Genomic DNA, 15,608 nt, shown 5'->3' with positions numbered 1-15,608 from the left:
TAGGAGCCGAACGGACGCTGCAAGGAACCTCAAGTAATGCCTACAGTGCACCACGTGAGGTACACTGACGGCACTAGCTCCCCCGACGGAGCAAATTATTAAACCCGAGTCTCTTTAGAAAAAGGTTTCTTGCAATTCCTAGGCCTAATTTTGGCTGGTCTCTTCGTCACAAAAGTCACCAAAAAAGACTATAATGTGAACAAAGGAAAATATGCAAAACTATTTATGCTTCTGGCCTTTTTTTTTTTTTTTTTTTTTGTAGTGTAAACAAACATATTCATTACCACAAATCCTCTTGCGCCGTAATACTACGCCAAGCAGTTTAGGGGCTTCTTCCGTATATGCGATCCGAAGATTGCGGAAACTGCGCATGCGCATGTAAAGGCAAAGATAAAAAATGCTAAAATTTACTCATATTGATAACTACGTGATACCTTATTGCAATTTCCATTTGGTTATAAGTGAATCCATTTTATAATATTATACATATATATATTTTATATATATATATATATATATATATATATATATATATATATATATATATATATATATATATATATATATATATATATATATATATATATATATAAAGGTGAGTGTATGAGAAAAAAATATATTTCAAAGTTTATAAATTTCCATACATTGGCTGGAAACAGTCATTAACATCAACTCCTACGAACCTAGAAACACGACAAATTCAAGTATCAGAATTTGATCACACGAATCACCTTGTCTTATGGGATGTCTCGAAAGATAAATTACTAATTGTGCATGATTTTCGACTTGAGTCGATAACCATGCGTTTTCAAGATTAGTTCATGAATATATAACCTTATTATAACCTAAACCCTGAAATTATAACACATGCAGTACCATAAATTAAACAGAAAGAAAGTATGAAATATATATATATATATATATATATATATATATATATATATATATATATATATATATATATATATATATATATATATATATATATATATATATATAAGAATCATGCAGTATTATATAAGTCATCATTGTACTGATGAACTTCAAATTGTTATATTAGATCCCAACAACCGTTTGCGTAAGCGATAAGCATCCTTTCTATCTCTCAGAAAAAATTATCAACTAAAATCATTTAGATGAGTTTTATTGAAAGAAATACTTAAAAAAATATAGAAAATTATCGTTAGCTCACTTGAAAATAACACGACTAAAACAAAAATACGTAGAATTCTCTACTGCATTTGCCGGATCATTTCAGAAACATACTTCGAGTACCAAGCGTCAATTTCAACCAATTTCACAGGCTGACAACCACCACAAGAAATTATATCTTTCGCGTACATATTTCTTTTCTAGTTCTTATTTCCGTTTCATTCTGAGAGATACCAAGGACGAAGCAGCGCCACAAGATTTATGACCGACAGACAACCAAGATGGGATCTCTCTCTCTCTCTCTCTCTCTCTCTCTCTCTCTCTCTCTCTCTCTCTCTCTCTCTCTCTCTCTCTCTCTCACCTGGTATGCAGTGGGACGGAGGCCGTCGTCATGTCAAGCTTGGATCGGGAGTCCACCAGCTGTCAGGAGAAAAAGAAGAAGAATCAGTATTGTAAACAATCTCCTGAAGTACCGCAACTTCGGGAGCACCCAGCAACAAACATTTGGTAATAATAATAATAATAATAATAATAGCGTACATATACAATCATATACACATACACACACACACACACACACACACACATATATATATATATATATATATATATATATATATATATATATATATATATATATATTTATATATATATATATATGTATATATACACATATATATATTTATATACATTTAGTAATATATATATATTCCTAAACAATCACATTTCTCAGGGTCAGACACATTTGTAAGAGAGAGAGAGAGAGAGAGAGAGAGAGAGAGAGAGAGAGAGATAGAGAGAGAGAGAGAGAGAGAGGCTACTACAACTGGCGTCTGACAACATCAGAGTTACTGACGCCGAGAGAGAGAGAGAGAGAGAGAGAGAGAGAGAGAGAGAGAGAGAGAGAGAGAGAGGACGTTGTGCCAAATACCGTAATGACTTAATGACATTTCTCTCGAATTTCCCTTTTAACCTAAGTCAGTAAGTAGTACCGTGAGAGCGTGTAAACGGGGTCAAGAAGATTAGGTGCGTGCATCAGTTATGACGCCATAGGTTAAATTTTTCTTCTGGTAAGTGTCAAATTTTTTTTTGTGATTTATGTTTTTTAACAATCAAAAGTATAATTTGTTTTCTGTCTTACTCATCTATACTTCCTTCATATTCATAAATAGTAAATAAATAAATAAATAAATAAATAAATAAATAAATAGATAAAAAAGTATAGTAAAATTAACAAAAAAGCACAGAATAAAAATACTTTTTGTGGGTTATGTATTTTAACAATCAAGCGCATAATTTGTCTTCTTCCTTTCGCATCTATACTTTCTTCATATTTATAAATAAACGAATGAATAAATACATAAAATAAAATTTTTTTTTTTGTGGTTTATGTTTTTTAACATTCAAAGGATAACTTCTTTTCTTCCTTACCCATAACTTCCTTCATATTTATATACAAACAAATCAATAAATAATTAAATTAATACTTTAATAAATAAATAAATACACAAATAACAAAATAAAATCAATGAAAAACGGGCCTACCGTCCTCTTATTTATCTTCATTATTCGTTTTATTTTCCTTTCCATCCCATAACTCGAAACCAACCGCCGGCCGGAAACTGGTTTGATTCTAACCCACCCCAGCTGATTTTGTTTTATCTCGTATCTTCATGATGTTGTTTACACACTCATATAATCAGGTACACGCTGATGATCCTGTGTAAGTCTATTATCTTAACGTACTTCGAAATATTTTGATCTTATATCTTATCTGACATGAGCTGGGATGTATTATCAGTTTTGCTTTCCTCGGTAAATAAATAAATAAATAAATTAATTAATTAATTCATTCATTCATTCATCAATTAATTATTTAATAAGAAATACTATCCCTAACATGTGCAACTTCTCAACATACAAACAAAAAGTTACCCAAGTGGACCTCCACACAATCGGGCATTACATGAGTGAATGCATGATCGGCCTAACGTTCCTTTGTCAAAATAAAAATAAATAAATAACTAAATACATATCTACATAAACAAACAAATGAAGTAATTAATTAAAATCATTATTCCTACCATGTGCAAATTCTTAATAAATAATCGAAAAGCTATTGGAGTTAACTTCTACACAACAGGACATACGTGCATGAAAAAAATCTCATAAGCCTTCAGTAGTGTTACATCACACTTGTCTAACCATTCCTTGCTCCTCAACTGTGCTTCAACTTACCAGGGTTGATGGCTAGGTTTAAAATACGTGTAGTAAGGGGCTTATGGGGTAAGAAGCCTGCTGTAAACTTCTGGACTCTGACAAGCCAAAACAAAGATATAATATCTCCCATTTCCTTTCCTAACTTTCTAATTTGTTTCAATGTCTCTCTGCTGAGAGATTGGGTGAGCTATCTCTCCGTTGTGTATTGGAACATTTTCATACAGAAAAAGATGGACATTGCAATAAAATCAAAGAAATAGATCTCTTCGTACTCAAAAGCAAAAAGATGGAAATTAAAATCAAATCAGAGGAGTGTAACTGCTATTTCTTAGTCTGAAACTTCATCTCTTAATATCTACGCTGTTGTTGTTTCTCTAAAAAAAAAAAAAAACTCCAAACGTTGTTCTTCTCCTTGCTGCCTGTCTGGGAAACCAGTCATCTCAGAAACTATGATCTTTCACTGCTTTATTTCCCTTGAAGCCACTTTTTTTTTTTTCAACTCACATTTATTTCAATTTCTCCTGAGGGACACTCGAAGCGAGTCTTCAACATTCATTATGAATTTCCCCGAGACATGTCAGGGACACTTAGGGAACTTCTGAAGAAGAAGAAGAAGAAGAAGTAGAAGAAGAAGAAGATGGAGAAGGAGATGGAGAAGGAGGAGGAGGAGGAGGAAAAGAAGAAGAAGAAGAAAACTCATCTGTAAGTTCAAGACTACCCAAAGGTGAGCTTGTGCGAGATAGGATAAAGACATTTCACCTGGAGTAAGAAGGGATACCATTGTAGAATACGTGGTAAGGTCTTTATTACAACCATCCTTATTTTTGCCTCTAATCGATTACCATCTTGTTCTTTTTACTGACCAGCTTTGGAATTCTCTTCCTCCTTCCGTTATCACTTCAACTGATTATGTCTCAGTTGATTTTACACCAGCCTTAAGAAAAGAGGATCAAAATATCCGTAAGGAAATAGGAAGAAGCAAAGGAACTCCGAAGCCTAGGAAATAAGACCACAAACATTAAATAATACATGATTTTAGATATCATACTACATTTTGACAGAAGATTAAAGAACAGGGATTTTCTTTCATTATTTCTCTTCTTTGACCTGTTAACTCCACTTTCACTCAACACTTACTCAAACGTTCACGTGACAAAGTTTATCAAAGATGAATAGATGAAATGAGTGATTATCAAATTAGAAAGAAACAAATAAAAAATGCACCGAAGTTTTTTCGGCGCAATCGAGTTTTCTGTACAGCCGCTACAGCGTATAATCAAGGCCACTGAAAATAGATCTTTCAGTGGTCTCGGCAAAATGCTGAATGAGCCGCGGCCCATGAAACTTTAACCACTGCCCGGCGGTGTCCTGGCCTACATCGTTGCCAGACAGACGATTATGGCTAACTTTAACCTTAAATAAAATAAAAATTACTGAGGTTAGAGGGCTGCAATTTGGTATGTTTGATGACTGGAGGGTGGATGATCAACATACCAATTTGCAGCCCTCTAGCCTCAGTAGTTTTTAAGATCTGAGGGTGGACACAAAAAGTGCAGACAGAAAAAGTGCGGACGGACAGACAAAGCCGGCACAACAGTTTTCTTTTACAGAAAACTAAAAGTAATCGGCTCTATTAATAGCGCTGACACCTCACCCCCAAACAAGGACCGAGATCAAAGCCGCCATCCCAGACACCGGGTTTTGTGAAAGTGACGCAGAAGAGGACGCGACAATACTCCCAATGACACCGTCTCGCCGCCGCTGCGATTCGGTCTGCGGCGCATGCGCTGTTTTGAGGGTTCCCAGATGACGTACCGTTTTTATCGTCGACGCGATGCCGTGACGACGACAACAGGATTTACACGGTTTCGTTATCCCAACCGTTTAGCGCGATTACTCGGGCGTGCAAAATTCAGCGCGAGTTGTGGGCGTAACCTTGAGAATTGTCTTTTGTAGTTTGAGGTGTAGTTCGGGGCGGGAGTTTGTCACGGTGGGACAAAAGAATAATGACAATTACTAATAACAGCGAATACGTTTTTTCTCCCAGAGAATATTAAGTAGTAATGGCAACGATTACGTTGTTTCCCAAAGGATATTAATTAGTAATGACAGCGAATACGTTGTTTCCCAAAGGATAGTAATTATCAATAACAGCGAATACGTTGTTTCCCAGAGGATATTAATTAGTAATGGCAGCAAATAAATTGTTTCCCAAAGGATATTAAATAGAAATGACACCGAATACTTTGTTCTTAAAGGATATTAATTAGTAATGACAGCGATTAAGTTGTTTCCAAAAGAATATTAATTAGTAATGACAGCGAATAGTTTGTTCTTAAAGGATATTAATTAGTATATAACAGCGATTACGTTGTTTCCTAAAGGATATTAATTAGTAATGACAGCGAATACGTTCTTTCCCAGAGGATATTATTTAGTAATGACAGCATACGTTATTTCCCATAGAGACAATTCGTTTTTACGGAATGAACTTCCTAATGACAATTCATTATAAAATTGGCATGGAATATTAGTCATACCAATAGTATTATTATTATTATTATTATTATTATTATTATTATTATTAGTAGTAGTAGTAGTAGTAGTAGTAGTAGTAGTAGTAGTAGTAGTAGTAAATAAAAATAATAATAATAAAACCTCAGGAAAAGATAGACCATCACTGATAACAGCTATCGTAATGATTTTGATAACCAAGATTACGATAAGACACATTGGGAACTGAATCAACAACAAACAGAAAAACAATAAATTTATCAATAGCTTCTGAAATACAGAGAGAGAGAGAGAGAGTCAGAGAGCCAGAGAGAGAGAGAGGAGAAAGAGAGAGCAGAGAGGTCAGCAGGAAAATTGAGAGGAAAAAAGAAACCACAGAGTTTAGGCCAGCGCTGGGACTTACGAGGTCATTCAGCGCTGAAAGGAAAACCGGGAATAAAAGGTCTGAAAGGTGTAACAGGAGGAAAACCTCAAAGCAGTTGCACTACGAAACATTTAGGAGAGGGTGGACAGCAAGATAATGTAGGAAAGAGAATATGAATGGAGGTACAGTAAAAGGAATGAAAGGGGTTGCAGCTAGGGAGGAAAAAGAACGGGTAAACAACAACAGAACGCTAAACCTGTGTAAATAAATGAGCCGAAGAGTGAACAAACGATGGACGGAGAGTATAAACAGACGAAGTATAAACACTGAAGCGAAGCGCAAATAATTACATATGTAAATAAACTTTCTTTCAGAATCGCTGAAGCTTTAGAGTACCGTAAGGCAAAAGGTGCTTTATCAGCGTATCTTTACGGTAAGAGCTGAACAATAATAACCTTCAGTCTTCATTCATAAAAAAAGTAAAGCTATATTTGAATGTTTTAGTCGGTCTGCGTGTCTACCCTAAAACAGTTCTCCTTGCATTCTAATAATTTACTAATATTTTTATCTACTTTTTCTATTTATTGATTTTTTTATTTATTTTTTTTATCTTTTATCTCTTTCTGTTATTTCTCATTAATTTCTGTTACTTCTTTCTACTGAGCACCATGTTCTTTGGAAGTTTCAATTTCAAATTAATGGCCCCTTGTGTGGGCTTGTTCCATGTGAATAGGGTTCATCTTCTTAATAATAATAATAATAATAATAATAATAATAATAATAATAATAATAATAATAATAATAATAATAATAATAATAATAATAATAACACCACAGTGCGTGAATGAAAAAAATTAACAACGACTGAATTTTAAGTTTATCTTATTTTATCTAATTTATCATAGAATTCTGGCGTAAAATTTGACGTTCGGGTAAAGCGACAATCTTAGCACGGGCTCTTGCTCATATGAACAGCCACTATAAACATGCTGGCCCTGCCTAATTCCCAGGCATGTTTTTGAATAGCAAAAGCATGCGTCATGATAGGGGGTTTCTGCAACTTTCTAATCGGAATTCTAAAATAAAAAGAAAAAAGGAAGCCTTTGGCATATTTACAAGACCTTTATCTAAGTTGAAATTAATACAGATTCAGCTATCATACGAGGGACCAACGCTACAAATATTTCAATGCCTTGATAAATCTTATCAGGCGTATCATGTACGGATAAACTTAAAAGATAATAATATTTGTTGCAGAAAGGATCTTGAATATCTGTTTTCAATTATCCCTTCACAAATGAGAGAGAGAGAGAGAGAGAGAGAGAGAGAGAGAGAGAGAGAGAGAGAGAGAGAGAGGGAGAGGGGGTAAAGCCAATTCAAAGGGACCGAACAGGAACTAAGATATTTTCTGCCCCTCTTCAGAATGATGGCCCAAGCCACTCCAGTCTCCTAATCTATTTTTTTTACAATTTTCCAACCAAGAGGAGCCGGTATACAGATCATCTTAACATCCAAGCTTCATCTCTGCTGCGTTAATACTACACTGCTGCATCAGTAACATGAAAATCAGAACTAGACAGGAGAGCCGTTGCATGGGGTAATCCCTCAGTGATACTACTACTATTACCACAGTACATCCAGTTCCGCTGTAAACACTTCAGCTCCTCCTATAGTTGCACACTGATTAACCTCCAGAAACAATGAGTACCGGAGTACTTTAGTTTTCACCTGCAATCGGCACGAATCTCGCCTCTGACCTTGAAATCACCGCTCAAGACTTGTATTCTGGTCACGTGCAAAGGAAGCGTGCTCCTGCATCCTGATGCTTCTGTGATAGAGTGATCGCTGGCGATAATTTGGGAGACGGCGCCCTTGCGCAAGTTTTGGGGTAATTAAGATGAAAACGTTAGACGAATTGTGGCAGAAGTTGGCATAAGTTGCACTGAGACTTAAATACATACTTACTACATATTAAAAATTATGTAAATTTGTATCTGTTACACACAGCACATACGCACGCTACTTTTGTAATGAAGCTTATGCATACCTGTGTACCTGTATTACTAGAGAAGGTCCCTGGCAACCACGCAGAGTCAAGAGCATACTACAAAAATAGAGAAACTCTGGCTGTTACCTGATAGTATTACTTTCGATAGTCGTCTAGTGTCATTAAAAAATGCTTCACAATAAATCTGAGCGTACTAATTTCTTCAGAGATGAACAATAAAAATAGTAACAATTTTAGCTCATTGTTGAAAGCGGTAATGATCAAATACCACCTTTTATATAATAAAACGGGTTTTTTTCTTCTTATCCAACTTCACTTCTTATCCAGTGACCAAAGTGGGTTTTTTCTATGCGTGGGTTCTGTTCTACAGCTGTGTCTTGATCTATGATTGGGTTTTGCTCTATAAGTGGGTCTTCCTCTAAATGTGTCTTCGGTTCTATGAATAGTTTTTCTCTATAAGTGGGTCGTGCTCTATAAGAGGCTCCTGTGCTGTAACTGGGTCCTTCTCTATAAAAGACTCTGCTCTACAATCAGATTTTGTTCTAAGAGTGGGTCCTGTTCTATACGTGGGTTTAGCTCTGTAAGTGGGTCCTGCTCTATACGTGGGTTTGGCTCTGTAAGTGGGTCCTGCTCTATACGTGGGTTTGGCTCAGCAAATGGGTCCTGTTCTATAAGCTTAGCACTATAAATGGGTCCTGTTCTATAAAAGTTGAGATCTGTAAGTGGGTCCTGTTCTATAAATGTTTAGCTCTGTAAGTGGGTCCTGTTCTATAAATATTTAGCTCTGTAAGTGGGTCCTGCTCTATAAAAGTTTAGCTCTGCAAGTGGGTCCTATTCTATAAATATTGAGCTCTGTTAAATGGCTCCAGTTCTATAAATGTTTAGCTCTGTAAGTGGGTCCTATTCTATAATATTGAGCTCTGTTAAGTGGGCCTTGTTCTGTAAATGTTCACCTATGTAAGTGGGTCCTGTTCTATAAATATTGAGCCCTGTAAGTGGGTCCTGTTCTGTAAATGTTTAGATATGCAAGTGGGTCCTGTTCTATAAATGTTCTGTAAGTAGGTCCTGTTCTATACGTGGGTTCAGCTCTGTAAGTGGGTCCTGTTCTATAAATGTTCTGTAAGTGGGTCTTGTTCTATAAATGTTCTGTAAGTAGGTCCTGTTCTATACGTGGGTTCAGCTCTGTAAGTGGGTCCTCCAACCACATTCACTCCTGCGCCGTCCAAGCCTACGAGTGACCGGGGCACCGCCGAATTTAATTAACGCTAGTGAAGGTGTACCTTAGCAGCTACCCACTTCTCTCCTTTTATGTACAAGGCCACCTTGGCCATTGGGTATAGTGTCCACCTCTCTCTCTCTCTCTCTCTCTCTCTTACACAGAAAATTCCTCACATATATTGAGATAAAAACAGATACATCTTTACGATTCTCTCTCTCTCTCTCTCTCTCAAATGTGTAGGCGTATACGTCCAAAACAAAATATTAAGTCACTATTTGTAAACTTTGGTTTAAAACACGATGCGGGAGACTGAGAGAGAGAGAGAGAGAGAGAGAGAGAGAGAGAGAGAGAGAGAGAGAGAGAGAGTCTTAAAGTTGTTGTGTCTTTTTTTATCGCAAGACACAAGTGAGGAACTTTCTGTGTGTAAGAGAGAGAGAGAGAGAGAGAGAGAGAGAGAGAGAGAGAGAGAGAGAGAGAGAGAGAGAGAGAGAATCCTAAAGTTGATGCATCTAGTTTTATCTCAAGATTCGAGTGAGGAGCTTTCTTTGTGTGTGTGTGTGTGTGTGTGTGTGTGTGAGAGAGAGAGAGAGAGAGAGAGAGAGAGAGAGAGAGAGAGAGAGAGAGAGAGAGAGAGAGAGTCAAACAACTTCATATGCCTATGGCTTCAAAGGTGACCCGAGGCAGCTGTGGCGTTGTTCCGTCACAAATCTAGTTTAATGAAACAACAGCACCTCGATCTACGCGTCAACGGCGATGCAACCAAAATTTGACAATCGAACATTTAATTAAATTTCATAGAAGAAAGATATACTTGACTTTAATTCGTCATAGTGATTATGTAAAAGTAAGGCGAAATTCTATTACAGGTTATTATACAGTTAAGATATATATCTTAGGAATATTTCCTACTAAAATTGGTAAAGCTTTTAAACTACCTATGGTGTCCATCATGAAAATGCGAAATCGATTCCAATATTGATGAACTCAATCGAATTTTAGTTTTTTGCTTAAAAATACATATTTAAATCAGTCACAAGAAAGTGTAACGTATAACAACAACTTTCAAATAGAAAACGTGCATATGACAATGAATACGCTTACATTAAATACAAATAATTTCTGCATATAACAGTTTTTATATCATGATACCAGAGGAAAACACGACATTTAGGCCTATAAGCTCATCATAAGTTTCCTTCGTGTTTTATGTTCCAAACAATGCATCATATTTTCTTTTTATTTACTGACATTAAATCTTCATAGTCACGCAAATAAATAAATTATGAATAAGATATTCATCAGAAAATAAGACTCTAAAAAAACAAAGAACAATTATTAATAAAACGAAGAATACGACGGAAAGAAGTGTGAGATTTATGACTATGGCAACACTGTCGAAACTCCCACGAGAGTGACATTTATAAGAAACAAGAATTTGGACTCGACATTTAAGGGTCATCCATGAAAAACTGTCAGTTACTGTAAGTGCAAAGCAGCTAGCGTGGCAATAAGATTAACACAGACTACTGCAAGAAAAATGAAAGAGGCAAAAGGATTATACTAGCCGGTGCTTCAGTGATCAAAGATGACTGATTTACGATCAGTATAATCCGTTAACATGTCAGATGCCATGGGCGTAGCCGGGGTTGGGTAGGTGGGGTGATGGCAGCCGTACCCCTGAGTTCTATCACGGAAAATGTGGAGAAATTTAAGTGATACGATCGATAGAAACTCACAAAAAAACAAACAAAGACGTATTAGCAATGTTTTATGAACATTTTTATGAGAAGCATTTGTAAGAGGACGAATTTCTGTCTCCGCACGTTGCTCTCCCACAAAATTCTCGAATGAAATGCTAGGCCGATGTCGCATGCTTGCTTCTTTTAGCAGAGGAGACAGTTATGAACAACCATAGCTTATAACGTATATTATAATTAGCAGCCTATAAAACTGTTCTTAATGAAATCATCATCACCAGTTCATCGAAATCAAATCAGAATTAAATCAAACAAAAAAAGTCGGTTACGGTCGTAGTACTACCAACGTTCGCTGAACTGAGCAGACGCCCTTTCTTGAAAGCGCTCACCCAGCTGTTCAAGACGAGGTTGAATTAAAAGCCTGCCTCTCTCTCTCTCTCTCTCTCTCTCTCTCTCTCTCTCTCTCTCTCTCTCTCTCTCTCTCTCTCCACCCACTCACACCCACTTGCTACAGCGCATCAAGTGATCCGTTTCGAATCTCTTAAAAGATACTTTAGCGTATTGAAGATAAGAGACGAAAGTGAATCAGGCTGAGAGGTCTGAATATAAGGCTGGTTTAAATATAGCTCGTTCCCTGTAGTCTGTTCTTGTTTGTTGTTTGACTCTTGATGTTTACTCTTGTTCCAAGGAGTTACAAGGATTAGGACGTCTCCGAGGAGACATCATGTGCTCACTGATCTCTAGAAGCACGTTTTACTGTTCATTCACATTGTTCTAATGACTGTGTCTAGAGAAGTTCCCACAATGAGATGTGTTGTATCTCTTCAGTTCTAGTTTCCATTATTTCTTGTCTGGCTTTCAGTTACTGTGAAGAGATTACTGTCTACTTCAAATGCTTGCGCCTTGTTTGTGTAATTGTCATCCGGCCAGATGTTCTCGTTGTTTGCCACTTTGTGGACCAGAGTGTTTCGAGGAAATCTGGGTTACAGCAGCGTCAAGCAACGGGTGAATTCGAATATAATTTTGGAAGACGCCGAGATCATTTGCATAAGAAGACTGGCAATAACAGTATTCATGTGAACTTATTTGTCAAAAATGTGAATTATAAGAAAGTTAGTGACACTAAACGGACTGGACAAAATTCTGACAAAAATCTGAATTATAATAAGTCAGCTACAACAAACTAATTAAAAAATGTGAAATATAATAAGAATCAGTGAGAAATACTACGAAAAATAAAATAACGATTTAAATAGTTGTTAATGCCACCGAAAAAAATGTGGAGAAACAGTAAAGTATTTCGCATGTTTTTCAACAACGTCGCCACATAATACCTTCACTATACTCACAACCGTGCACTGTTTACAAACAACCTTCATGTGTACATCCACACATTCTTGAATTCTGTGAATGTGAGTCGAGAAAAGTCTGGACGAATGAAATGTTTTATTGTACAGTATAATATTCAGTCCTAAATTCAACAGCCTGTGAGAATTTTGTCAATTCAAACCTTCGCGGTATAGACGTTACATTAAATACCGGTATCATCACACTACAGGTTATTGGCATAATGTCAAAAGTCAGTCAGTTGTCAAACCCGTGAAGTTAGAGCTGCTATTTGCATATTCATAAGAACTGCTTTTTCATCAGTATGTTAGACTCATTCAATATGACGTTGGCTTCTACTTTTGACAGGAATCAAAAGTGATCTTTGCTTCTTAATGGAGTTTCCTCTGGTTTTTATAAAGTTTTCCTTTCATTAATGCTTCTATTTACCACAATCCACCTGTCAGCTGTTTATAATATTTAATCTAATTATTTACTCCTGTGTCCATATTCCGAAAAAATCCGAATTTTCCGGAATACTTTCCCTATCTTTCAAGATTTAGAGAGAGAGAGAGAGAGAGAGAGAGAGAGAGAGAGAGAGAGAGAAGTAGATACTAATCAGCTAACAATTATATTATTTGATAGTTTCTCCGTATTCCAACTGCGAAAATTCTTCAGCACGTCTAAACTTCACATTAAAATCTCTTACTCGAATCTGTCTCAATCCAGGTAATCCAATATTCGTCAAGGTAACGCCATTCCGGACTAACGAGAGAAAACAACCGGAGTCAAGGAACATTTAAAAAAACCGACAGTATCTTCAACGGACGTCGAGCGTCACCGTCCCATTAATAGAAAACGGGAAGAGTGAAAGTATCAGGCCGAGAGGAACTCCAGACGCGAAGGTGTTGGCATTCCTGTCACAATGTTAGCATTCTTTTCCCGTCTTTCCCCTGCTCCAGTCGCCTTAGGGGCGACCTTAACTTTGTCAAATGACTCTGAGATACCAATCGCACAGATATTTAGCGTCATGCGGCCGGTATTCGCGCGGCAGTTTCAGGAAATACGCCGGGAACGAGATGGGCACTAAAACACGAGGGAAGGAGCCAAAGAACACAGGCCATTAGTATATATAACGATTTCTTCTGGGTATTTCTACAGAAGTCGCTGTGAAAAGAATGGGAGCTCTTCAGTTTCTAGGCGCGTTGAGTGTTTAATTGCTCGCTTGAAACGTTTATAATCGCTGCGACTTTAGTCTAAACGTTAAGAGTGTTAGAGAAGTGTTCGAACACACTCGGACAATTTCATGTATATGTAATGACTCTGACGCACACAAGGTGTTAAAAGTTGACTAACATATATAGTTTTTACCTTTCTCTCTCTCTCATTTTACTCGCAACTTTACGGGCGTATGGATTTTACTTTAATCTTGCATGAGACGATTTAGTCGTGTGCAAAAAAATCTATATACTTGGCACGTGTAACCTCGAAAAATAGGTCCCTAATTAATAACGGAAATATAACAAGGAATACCAGAAAAAAACAAACAGTAAATCTGCTTGGTATGCACAACTCCGAAATATGGGTCCATTTATGGAGAGAGAGAGAGAGAGAGAGAGAGAGAGAGAGAGAGAGAGAGAGAGAATATACCATAAAGAAAAGTTGCAATAAAGTACGAAATTATAAAAAAAGAATAACAACGAAGGAATAATTGGAAATGCAGTGAAAGGAAACTAAAGAGATTTTAATACAGATGGCGAGGAGAGGAAATAATCATAAAGAAATCATTTATGAATGATTTACATCAAATTATCTCTGGAATAATACTCTTGATAATCGCGAATTAAAGACACTCATCAAGGACTTTAAAATTCAGTTTGAATAAATGAGATTGTGTGACCTCGAGGTGATGAAAGCGTTCAATTTTTTTTTTTTTCTTCACATCTTACGGTAAGTATAGACATCAATGCAGTGTTGCCAAATCGAAACCCTTTGAATTTCTTTTTTTTAAATGTTATGTTTCTTCACACCTTACGGTAAGTATAAACATCAATACAGTGTTGCCAAATCAAAACCCTTTGAATTTCTTTTTTTTTTTTAATGTTGTTTCCTCACATCTTACGGTAAGCATAGACATCAAGAAAGTGTTGCCAAATCAGAACCCTTTGAATTTCTTTTTTTTTAAATGTTATGTTTCCTCACATCTTACGCTAAGTACAGACACCAATACAGTGATGCCAAATCGAAATTAACACTTTCCAATACAGTGTTGTCAAATCGAAATTAACAATTTTCAATACAGTTCCGCCAAATCGAAATTAACAATTTCCAATGCAGTGTTGCCAAATCGAAATTAACAATTTCCAACACAGTATTGCCAAATCGAAATTAACGATTTCCAATACAGTGTTGCCAAATCGAAATTAACAGTTTCCATTTATAGCTGACTGAGATTAAATTATAGAAAGCGTTTGAGTGCTTCCGTGAAGCAATTATTTGTATTAAAAGGACTGTCATAATTATTTTCAGGAAGTGAAAGTCCAGTAATGGCAAATACTGATAGACGGAAAATTTTAGAGCGATGACACCGTGAATCTGTACTTATCTTATATTTACTTTAATAAAACTATTCATTTAAAGCCAAATTATAAGCCTTCGCAATGGTGCATATATTTATATATATGTAACACAAACACACGTGTGTATATATATATATATATATATATATATATATATATATATATATATATTATATATATAGTCCCCAAAAGATGCCAGCCGCAGAAAGTGATTTAATCTAACTACCCCAAAAATCCACTTCTCTGTTAACTTCATCTTTAAATAATGTACGTGGCAGTCACTAGCCACTGGTGGGTCGCAAGCAAAACGAAGCAAGCCCGGAGACTAGTGACTTAATCCCAAAACATCTGACACAATCCTGAAGGACAACGCTTTCAGGAGCCGCTATGAAATCGCTCAACCTGATCCCGCCCATTATTTCACTTTCAAAAGACCCTACGCTCCTACTATACTCCCTCGCATTCCCGTTAAGGTACATTATGAACGGCGTGTACGGACATACGTGGCTAAAGCTCTCCCACGACGATA

At 36.4% G+C, this 15,608-nt stretch overlaps 1 protein-coding gene across 2 annotated transcripts in view; it reads right to left on the bottom strand.

The window, feature by feature from the left end:
* LOC136855472 (uncharacterized) overlaps window positions 1–15,608 on the bottom strand; it is a 123,698-nt gene that overhangs the window by 70,328 nt on the left and 37,762 nt on the right. For both annotated transcript variants that reach the window (XM_067132545.1, XM_067132546.1), the window contains exon 4: window positions 1,514–1,572. In XM_067132545.1, the coding sequence (XP_066988646.1) occupies window positions 1,514–1,572 (59 nt within the window). The remainder of the gene's footprint in view (window positions 1–1,513; window positions 1,573–15,608) is intronic.

The sequence above is a fragment of the Macrobrachium rosenbergii genome, chromosome 31 (assembly GCF_040412425.1).
Source record: "Macrobrachium rosenbergii isolate ZJJX-2024 chromosome 31, ASM4041242v1, whole genome shotgun sequence".
Classification (NCBI taxonomy): Eukaryota; Metazoa; Arthropoda; class Malacostraca; order Decapoda; family Palaemonidae; genus Macrobrachium; species Macrobrachium rosenbergii.
Note: the sequence above shows the minus strand (reverse complement) of the source record. Positions and strands in the feature narration are given on the sequence as shown.